Genomic DNA, 11,409 nt, shown 5'->3' with positions numbered 1-11,409 from the left:
GACAACAGCAGCTGCAAGAAAACCTGCAACTGTGGCAGCTCGAACAACAAAATAAACAAGAAGAACGAGAAGAGAAATTACAACAGTTATTAAAACGAGAGGCGGAAAATCAAACTACATATCTATCTATGAATATATAAACACAGAAGGTAAGATGTATCTATGAATATATAAACACAGAAGGTAAGATTTTTTTTATTCTCCATCTTCAAAGGCAGGAATTTTTTTCTTTCTCTTTTTTTTCTTTCTTTTTCTTTTTCTGAGTGCAATCCCCTCCCCACAACTGCCTGCAAACAGTGAAGGGTGATATAGATATGGGACATTGTGGGCTTTTGTATCACATCTTGTTTTCTTTATCTTGTTTTATTTTTTCTTATTTTATTCTTCTGTTATTACTATTTTTTGTATTTACATGTGAGGCTTTGTGAACAGAGATTAAGATTAATAGACAATGTATTCCCATAGCTATGTGGATCCTATTCCTGCAGTCACCTCCAAAAAACCAGGAGACGTCTCATGCTCCTACATTAGAGCTTGTATCCTGTTGTGAAAAGTTTGGTTATGGCTTGTTTTGTATTATAAACATGTTACATGTATACATAGATAAATACCTATAATTCAAAATACTAGAATTCAATCACTTATTCATCTAAAACAAACTTATTACTACAAATTCAGGTAAATTATACAATGAATAAATGTCCTTAGGATATTCTTACTGAATTATCTTTCCCATTTAAATTTTACAACTAGGAAATCTCAGAATGTAAGGGGTCCTGCTCACCAACTAGGATTTTATTGAATACAGATGTATCAAAAACTTGGTTAAATGGGAGGTAAATAAGTGAATCCTTTACACACTTAAATTAAACTGAATGAAATACATATGTATCTAATGGGGCAAGTATCCATATTACAAAACTGCTTGAAGTTAGTACTGAGTAAGTTACAACATTCATGAAGCTCAACTTTAGAAAGCTCTGAAGTAATGAGTACATTTACAAAATTAATTACTCAATCTAGGAGCAGATTCTTTCTTTAATCAAAATTTGATAATTTAAGGTTACTTATGTGGTTAATTTTTTAGCTTATTTAAATGGAACATGTCTAAGTGCTAAAAAGTAGAAATAGCCATCATATGTGTCACTATTCAGATCTATCCTGAATTTAAATTACTAACCTTTTCTACACATGCTATTATTGCACTTAAGTAAATGTAATATATTTAAAAATTTTATTACCATCTTCAATACAGCTTGCATGCAGACTTCTGTGCTTTGATAGGTTTGTAAAAGAAATATAGCATGTGCTACTCTATACACGGTATTGTTAGAGATTGCCCTACCACTTATTAGTGGTAGAATCATAATTTCTAAGCCTAACATGCTACTGAATACACACCAAATATTTGAGATAGTTTTATCTCACATATTAATTTTCCATAATTTTTAAGCATAACATGCTTCTGTAGGTACACACCACTATGTTCCTGAGATAGTTATATCTCACATATTTGTCAGTAATTTTTAAGAATACCATACTACTGTATACACAACACCATTATGAGAGAGCTCTACCTCACATTTTATTTTGAGTGAATTTTAAGCAAAACATGCTATTGTATACGTACTGTTATGTTTAGATGTACTGTATGCCTCACATATTTGTTAATTATATTTAAGTCTAACATGCAAAATATTCAGATCTAAAATAATTTTTCAATATTCCTTGGTAAATATGAAATAATACTTCAAGAAAAGTATTTAAGCAGTGTTGCATTAAAAATTAACAAACAATTTCTTGTATTTAACAAGCAAATCCTATAAATTTTCTTTCCTAAAAAAATCATACTTATGATTACAAACACTGCAATATCATGAACAATGATGCTTTAGTTGACACCATATGCAAAAAAGTAGTGAATAAATACTTATTTCTAATTATAGTACTAGTTTTTACAAGGTTCACAGTTTGCAAAAATACATTTTGAAAATAAACTTACAATAAATTGCACATCTATATATAACACTGGAAGAGGAAACCCTTTATCAAATCCTGGTTAAGTATTTTAGGAAATACAGATTTAATTTTTTGTCACAGGCGTTTTAAAGACCATTATCTATCATGTATTAGCAGAAGTTGTGTACTGCTCCTGGAGCCCTGATATATTTGTCATACATATGATGTCACCATCAGGGTAAAGAACTTGTATTCAAAACCTAATTTCTACTTTTGTGAATCAATTTTAAATGAAGAAAATGTATGCAGCACTAATTATTTGAAGCATCTTATGTTAGTACTAAATTAAATATTCAGACATTAAGCTAAAAATAATAAGTGATTGGTGGTGTGATAAATATTTGCTTAAATGTTCTGTACCAATCTGAAACATTCCGTATACAATTTCTGCCATTCTCGTGGACACCCTACCTACTTAAGGTGTTCATGAGAAATATCCTCAACTTTCTTGATTCCTCAGTAGGTTTGCTCCTCCCTAATATAAGCATGTTAAACAGATTTCAACTATTCCCATACAATCATAAAAATCACTAACAACACATGTATTATTAATTTACTATATTTTTAGTGGCACTACAGTATTAAGAATTTTGATTTTTATAATGCTTTGCACACCTCCTGTCCTTTTAACATTAATATCTTCAAAACAAAAAGTGTCCTTCATTGTAGATTACATATATAATAAGTCTTTTAAAAATATGTATGTTCTAAACACACAGTATAATTGTCAAATTATTTTATATGTGTTTTAATAGCTACATAACATATAACAAAAACATTTCACCATCTTAATGCTTTGACACTTGCTCTTGACCCAGAGCAGCCACACAGACACCTGACACCAAGTCATGAGGAAGAGTGACTGTGTGTGTGTGTGTGTGCTGGGTATTCTGAAAAAGCTCTGCCAGTGGACACAGGGGATCACAAACAGTCCATGTTTTCTGACACTTTGAGAGTTTGGTTATGAAAAATATTTAATATTGGGTGTAAACTGAATAGCTTATTTTTATATGTATGTTTTTAGTATTTTAAATGTTGAAATTCAACTTCAATTTCAGGTGCTGGAGCAGTGCCCTAGTGTGTTCCAGCAGTAGTAAAACCCCAATTAGAAGAAGTTACATCTATTCTACACAAACTGTTTAGATAAAGTTTGAAAATAGCTTGAAAGAGTAATGAAGAAAACTTTATTATGAGTTTAACGTATGAGCAAATGTACAATGTTTTGTCATTATCAGTTACAAGTAGTTTATCTAGACAGAGGAATTCATATACTGTACAAGTTGCAATGATAGTAAATATGAGACGGTTCTGTATTATGTTCGGTGAATATGGTTTCCACTTTTCTTCCAGTTTCTCAAATGTAGAATTTTGGGAAGTTATTACATGTTACTGCCAGGCCCCAAATTAACATTGTTACTTTATAAAAAATATTTAAAATTACATAATACTAACCCATTTACAAAATAACCTGTAATAACTGTTAAGAATTTTACATGAGAGAAATTGGAACCAGATTTGCTAAACATAATAGCCCCCCTCCATGTTTACTACAATTGCAACTCAAAAAACAATAGTATATCTATTAAAAATGCTATAATTTCAAACAAAAACCAAACATCACCAAATGCAAATTCAAAGATATCTTAATCAAACAAAACATACTTTTAATAAGCTTTTAAGCAGTCTCTGGTCATGTTACCTTTTTGTTGCATGCTGTATATAAATCAGATAGATGGAAAATTCCCGATGTGTTTGGATGCTACTGCTACAGACATTATCCATTATGACTTAAGGATGACAACAAGGACTGGTAATGGAAGAATAATTCAGAATTTTGGTTTTATTATACTGTTATTTTTGTTTTGTATTAATTCTACTTTAAGGTCATATTTAAATATTAATGGTAACTGATTTCCCACAACAAAAGGCAGTCAGAGTTGATACATTGTGAGTTCAAGCACTCAACTTCCAACCTTTAAACAATTCTCCTTAGTTGCTGGTGAGTTTGACATTGGCATTGGGATCTTGTCTGACAGATGGAATATTCCCCAATGGTCTCATTATAATGTTGTTTTTGATTTGTATTAAGTTCATTACTGTTCTATACTGCTAATTTTAAACACCTATGGACAATCAATGTATTTAATAGCATTAGATTTATTGATTTATCTATATATATGTATATTCCTGTGTTTATGTAAACTACTTGTACCTGATGATGACATAAGCTTGTTCAAATACTGTACATTTATAACTATGTTAAAATGGTAATAAAGTTTTCTTCATTATTCTTTCAAGCCATCTTCAAACTTTATTGGTCTCAAAGTGGGTTCCTCCTCATCCAAATTATTTATGTCTTAAAAGTTTATGTCAAAAAATCCCCAAAAGTGAGAAAGCAGAAGTTTAAAAACTTGATAATTACTGTTGCATTTTCTTTGTATTCTATCTCAATCATGTGAATAAGACATTAGTTTAAATGTTACATTGTTGAAATATCAGTAATTTTCAGTCAAAGGTACTATAGTGACTATTACATTGCACAAAGATCAATACATAATGTATTTTGTCTGAAACATGTGTGTGAAGGATATACAATTTTCCACATAAATATTAACTAAAACTATAGCTAAAGCTTTATAAACATGTACCATGAAGAATTCATGTACTGACCTCCCAAAAGCAAAACAGTAGCACAAGAAATGTGTTGATTTGGGTAGCTGGTCCATTAGACCAATTGTCCTAATTCCCAAATAAAATAAAGGTATTTTTATTGCGTGTCATTTCAGTACCATAGATATATTTATAGTGGCTTACTAAAAAATGCTTAGTATTAATTAAAAGCTATTAATGACTTTGTTTAAAGAAATATTATATAGTTACATATGGCTCATTGGTTTATTATCTAGCCAACAATAGAAACCACTTGCAGTACAAGCATTATTTGATAATTCTAACAGACTTTAACAGTTATAACTATTAATAAATATATTTACTAATAGTTTTTTTTATAGATAAATATTTTGTTAGTATATAGCTTAAGTATTTAAATTAAAACATCCAAGGTACCACAGGAAAACTTGTATATCATAGTTATCATCTACAACTTCTTTCTCACCTCCACCTTTTGTTCCAACTGGAAGAATATTGCCAGCTTCACTTTGACCAACTTTGTTGAAGCTGACCATGTAAATCTCATAGTGTGAACCACAATCCAGTCCACTAACAGTAAATCTGGTTGTATTTCCTGGAATATTATCATGTAGCCAATTTCCATTCTTTTTGTAATATAGTGTATATCCTACATGCAAAAAAATGAATATGTATTTGATGAAAAGTTTTTAATAAGTAATAATGTTTTTGGAACATATAATCTTTCAAATTGGAGTGCTAAATGAAACATCCATCAACTGATATTGATAAAAAAAGTAGGTACTCTATGGGTTATTGGTATATGTGTAAAATTAAATTTCAAATATGAAACAAGTCATTTAAGGTAACTTTTAATCCACTTCTATTGGGTACTTGAAAAACAAAAAAGGTTCAATTCAGAATAGAGTTTTATGAATAGGTCTTTAAACTTGTGGCAAGAAAGCTGATCCTATCAAATTGTGTTTCTTACCAATAATTGGGTTTTCTTTCAAATTGATATTTCTCCAAGTAACTGTAACTGATTTCGTAGTTGTGGAGTCAATATAGAGAACTGGAGGAGGAGGCAGGACTACATAAAGTGAAAAGATTTATGTTCAACAAAACCAACACTATGCAAACATTACAGATTACTAGCTAATGGCCATTCCATACCTTTAATGAATAATACTTGATATCGTAAATTAAAATAATATATAATTACACAGGAAATGTATCATACAGTATAATTTAAAAAATTAAAGAATAATCTGCATGCATACGAAACACATTGCAGTTGATTGGAAAGATACACAAGTAGATATCTTATGTTTTATACAATAGAAGTAAATCCTACAATGATTCAGTGAACTGTACTGATGTGTAAGTTAGTGTATTATTGTGTATAGAGAAATGCAGGAAAATAAGCTGAAAAGACAATTTTCCAGGAATGTAATGAAATTAACTTTTAATTTGCAGACCTAATTCAGAAAAATAATGTGACAAAATAGCCCAATTAACAACAATATACATAGTTACATAAACTTTAGACTTGTGCATTTTCCAAGAAGAAAAAATAGTTCCTATTATTTTAACAATAACATAAAAAGGTATACTTACATGGTAGTTTCCGGTTCACTGAGAGCATAAAAACATAATTAAAATAAAAACAATAAGCATTATGCCAAGAAAAGTAATTCTAGTACTATGTATGCATGATTAAATACAAATTATAAAAGCCTTTGATCCATTCTTTGTGTACAGATATGAAGAGTTTTTAAAGGAGTAAAAAAATGTACATACCATTACATTAAATTGTTTTTGAGTTCCAAAAGCTTTAAGGAAATGTATGATGAAATTGTTCTAAAATGTATTGGGTATTCTTCATGAAATGTTCTTACTATAGAAATTAAAATAAACACAAATAACTATGTTTCCAAAAATAAAAGCTGGTTTTTGTAGCATCCATGTGATGTGTTCTTTCTTTTGTCAATCTAATTAGAAGCTTATTATTGGATATTTAAACAATATAAGATGTTTCTATTAGCTAAGCAATCACCTGTCTTATATTTAAAGCAAAGTTCACAAAATAGTTATACATCACAATTAAACATGATTATGTTCTGATCAAAGAATTAAACTACATTTCCCAAGAGAAACAGAGGAAAAATAGGAAAATATTATACAACATATTTTGAACAGTTTGATAACATTTGTTATTGAAAAATAATTTCTTTAGATAATATTGGTAACATTCAATTTCTTTTTAATTATTACCTGCACCAAGAACAAACCCTAATATATAATTCAACACAGTAGTTAAAATGATCCACTTACATGCTTCCAATGCTAAAAATTTTATATGCACATAAAGAATTAGGAATTGTCTTATATTTTCATAAAATCAACAGTTTAAATCAACTTACTTTCTACATTTACAAAATAGATTATCTCATCAAATCCATTCATGTTCCATACACTACATGAATAATTTCCACTGTCTTCTGGCTGAACTTTCTCAATCCTCAGGGTTCCAGTAGGAAGTATCTCCACTCTTTTACTTTGGTTTACCAGCTTCCCTCTGTTTGATATACAATATGCTACATGATTTGAATAATTCCTACAAAATATTATGTGTGTGTGTGTCTATATATATATATGTATATATATACACACACCCACACACACAAATATATATGTTTTTTTTGTTTTTGTTGAGGTAAACTATTTCCTAAATTATTCAGAAATAAGAAATGATCTTCGAATCTTTTCCTTAACCATTAACCCTAAAGTTTCTAATACTGATCTCAATGCTTGTTAAATTGCATAAAATTACTTGCATAGCCGTGACTTTATTGATTAGGTTTCTGAGCTTAAAATAACAGGAGCTTGTAACACTAACTAGAATGTGAAATCAATCTGGTAAGCACTTAGAAGATGAGAAGAAGGTTTAAAAATTTCACAAACAGAAGGTATTAGATCTGAAAACTTAATTTGTTTAAAATACTTTCTCTTAGAACATTAAACAAATATAAACAGATAATGAGTTAAAATATACATTTACCTAAATTTCCATTTTCTAGAGGGAGTTGGAAGACCAACTGCCCTGCATGCTAATTCTATATCTTGTTGTTGTTGAACTACAAAATGGCTACCAAAAGAAGCTATTTTTGCTGGGGCTGTAAAGGACATAATTCCAAATAAATAATTTATTGCAACTTTTCTTTCGTAGATATGACTGCAGTTTTATAAAATTTAAAACTATTTAGTTGACAAAGTAAAAATTCACATTTCTCAAAACTAAATATGAATATGAAAAAAAGCTGAGGTTACATCTCAGCGGCTAAGTGGCCACAGAATATTGTTTTTCCACATCTCATATTACTTTTAAATAGCCATTGTAATTATTAATTGTTTTTCAATTATTAGTAGTTTATACAGTGGAAATATTTGCACTATATTTGGAAATGTTTACACTGTATACACTCAGTATAATAATATTCATCATTGTTCTAATGATTCTGGTTCACATTAGAAAAAAAATAAGGAAAAATAAAATTCAAAAATTTATTCTGCATGAAAATGAAGTCTTCTAGATTTGGTAGGAAATTAAAGCATTCTTCTAATCTCCAACATGGCAAACGTTTTATAAACAATTTAAGAACGTTATGCAACAATCCCTGACAAAATAATTGAACTGTAGCAGTAAAGTGAATTTCCTAAGTATTTTCTATAGTTTATGATAATCAACAACTTTTTTGTTTAAGAGTGTTTGTCATATTTATAAAGGAAGTTATCTGGTGTGACAATCTCATTTATATTTCACTAATAACTTACTTTAAAATCACAATAAGATATATTTTTTGATACTATTGTACTTTGTTAGTATTTGGAAATATTTACACTGTATACACTCAGAATAATCATCATCATTGTAAAAACATGTTCTTCAGACCCAACTAATGATTTATGGTATATATTTTATTTAAGACAAATCAAAAGTTTTTCAGCACTAAATAAAATTGAATGATTTTTTACAGACATTATGCAGTTCATTATTATATTACTTATTAGTTATTATAGCAGCTTCAATAATGTGGTCTTTAGTGATGGTACAATACTTCAATAACAGGAAAATAATTAGCTCTTCATGTAAGTCAAATTTCTTTCAAGTTGTGTTTTTGAATGATGGCCTGGTTTGAATCAAAAGTAGAAAATCCTCTTAAATTAAACAAGACCTCCTTTATAGGTAGTGTGGATTTATCACGTGTGCAAAGCACAATCTAACTAGTAATACTTCAGCAATGAAAAATTTATCTAAGTTTTACATAATTAAATAATGATGGATGTTGATGAACAAAAAAACAAAAAGAGATAATTTGCTTTTTGTGAGAAAACAAACACAAACAGCACGTAAAGATTTTAATAGCCATAATATTAATTTCCACATTATCAATTATGTCACATTAAAAAATGAAAGCACATTTTTATTTTAAATGCTACATTCCTATGTCATTTCATGATACTATTTCTTTCTTATAAAATTACATTAAAATCCAAATATATTACATAAACTATTAATTGAAAGCTAATTATAGAAGTTAAAACTAAGGAAACTAAGGATAGTAACATGGAATGTTGGCATGATGACTAGGAAACAAAAAGGGACATGGCCTCAAACAGAAGGGGAGCATGGTGGAGGAGCAAAAAAGTACAGCAAACCATTAAAGAAAAGAAAGAAGCCTTCAAAAAATGACAGATAAAAAAGGATGACTATTCAAAAATGGTGTACAAAAAAGCAAACAAATAAGCAAAGAGAGTTATAGCAGTGGTGAAGAACAAGGCAATTAAAAATTAGTATGACAACATGGAGACACCAAAAGGAGAGAAGAAGATATATTGAATAGCCAAGCAAAGAGAAATGGAAAACAGACATCACAGTGATCAAAGTAATTGAGAAGAAAGAAGGGAAGTTTCTGACGAGTAAAAAGGCAGTAAAACAGAGATGAAAACAGCACTATGAGGAACACCTCAACACCAAAAATGAGGCAGAAAAATTGGAGAAGACACCACCAATACTGGACATCAGTAGAGCAGAGGTCAAAGAAGCAATCAGAAAAATGAAAATAAGCATGGTGGGAGGTCCATCAAGGATTGTCATTGCTATGGTCAAGGTGCTAGGGGATGATGGAGTTGAGTATGTATAGACCTTGTTGAAGAATATCTGGAGGGAAGAGTGGAAACCCACAGAACAGAGAGAGAGACTATTGATACTCATCTACAAGCAGAAAAGATATGCTCTTGAGTGTGAAAACTATAGAGGAATAAAACTGGTGGAACATCTGCTGAAATTGAAGGAAAATGTATTGGAAAAGAGAACAGGGGAAATTGAAGACATTGAAGAAATACAGTTTGAGTTTCAGTCTGGGAGAGAAACAATAGATTCAATCTTCATTCTGCAACAATTGCAGGAAATGTTCCTTGAAGGAAACAAGATGTTATACCATTCATTTGTAAATTTAGAGAAAGTGTATGACAGGGTGCCACAATAATTAGCATAATGGTGTCTCCAAAAGAGAGGAGTGCCTAAAAAGTTGATCAGACTATCGAGGGCCACTTATGAAGGAGCAACAACAATTGTAAAGATAGTATATGGAAAAGTGGAAAAGTTTGAAGTAAATGTTGGGCTGCACACCAAAAGTCAGTCATAAACCCTTACTATTCATCACTGTCATTGATGTCTTGAGTAAGGAGTGTCACAAGGGACCCCTATGGGCGCTAATATTCACTGATGACCTTATCCTAACAGCTGAAAGTGAGCAGGAGTTACAACAAAACACAAGTTAAAGCATAGCATAAGAATTTATAAAGAAGAGGCTAAAAAGTTAATTCCATAAAAATGGAAGTCATAGTGAGAAGGAGGGGTAGAAAGAAGGAGGTCAAAATCATAGATGTAAACAGAAAGCCACTGGAGCAGGTAGAAGTGAAGAAGGAAGTGAGAAAGCTGTGAGCACTAGAATCCAGTTGGGTTGGAAGAAATGGAAGGAAGTAGCCACAGTCATCTGTGACATAAGGTTACCAAGAGCATTGAAAGCCACAATGTATAAGACTGTGATTAGACTGGTGTTCCTCTATAGAGCTGAGACCTGGCACCTGAAGAAGAAATAGAAAGGCTTGTTGATAAGAGCAGAAATGAGAACACTGAGATGGTTGTTGAGAGTGTCACTAAAAGAGAAGAAATTAAATAAGGAAATTAAGGAAATGACAGGAGTCTGTGTAATCAAGGAAAGAGCAAGTGAAGTGAGGCTGAAGTGGTTCAGTTATGTGAAGAGAAAATAAGAAGAACAAGCAGAAGGGAGAGCATTAGAGCTGCCAGTAGCTGGCAAGACAAGACAGGAAAGACCAGTAAAGCATTGGAAGGATGAGGTTAAAGAGGACATGAAAGAGAAACGAATTGCAGAATACCCGGTAATGAACAGAGATGAACATGTGTGAAGGATGATGATTTTTACTAAAGGAAAAAGCTGAAGAAGAAGTAAGCTATAAAGCCAGGTATGGCCTGGTGGATATGGTGCTCAACTCACAATTTAAGGGTTGAGAGTTCAAATACCTGTCACCAAACATGCTCATCTTGTATAGTTACCAACTGGGCTAACCACCTGGGTGTCAAAATTCTTGGTTTACAAAGATACCACCTGACCCCACACTAGGTGAGATTAAGGTCGTAGTGACAATAAAAAGTAAGCTATGTGGTTAAAAACTTTG

The 11,409-nt window shown here is 30.8% G+C and overlaps 1 protein-coding gene across 2 annotated transcripts in view; it reads right to left on the bottom strand.

Annotated features, from left to right (window-relative positions):
• Positions 1-381: 381 nt before the first annotated feature.
• Positions 382-11,409, bottom strand: part of LOC106458792 (Down syndrome cell adhesion molecule-like protein Dscam2) — a 172,640-nt gene continuing 161,612 nt past the window's right edge. Inside the window, exons 23-29 of one of the 2 annotated variants that reach the window (XR_002610440.1) lie at positions 7,709-7,823; positions 7,071-7,225; positions 6,265-6,282; positions 5,639-5,737; positions 5,135-5,317; positions 4,690-4,758; positions 382-541 (exon numbers count right to left, since the gene is read on the bottom strand). Coding sequence is in view for 1 of the 2 variants with exons in the window: in XM_022385131.1 (XP_022240839.1) it covers positions 4,745-4,758; positions 5,135-5,317; positions 5,639-5,737; positions 6,265-6,282; positions 7,071-7,225; positions 7,709-7,823 (584 nt within the window). In the remaining variant the exon portion in view is untranslated. Of the gene's footprint in view, positions 542-4,327; positions 4,759-5,134; positions 5,318-5,638; positions 5,738-6,264; positions 6,283-7,070; positions 7,226-7,708; positions 7,824-11,409 lie in introns of those variants that run through there. The other variant, XM_022385131.1, reaches the window with a different exon arrangement.

This window comes from Limulus polyphemus, unplaced genomic scaffold (assembly GCF_000517525.1).
Source record: "Limulus polyphemus unplaced genomic scaffold, Limulus_polyphemus-2.1.2 Scaffold516, whole genome shotgun sequence".
Taxonomy (NCBI): domain Eukaryota; kingdom Metazoa; phylum Arthropoda; class Merostomata; order Xiphosura; family Limulidae; genus Limulus; species Limulus polyphemus.
The sequence above is the reverse complement of the archived record's forward strand: the minus strand, read 5'-3'. Positions and strand labels throughout refer to the sequence as shown.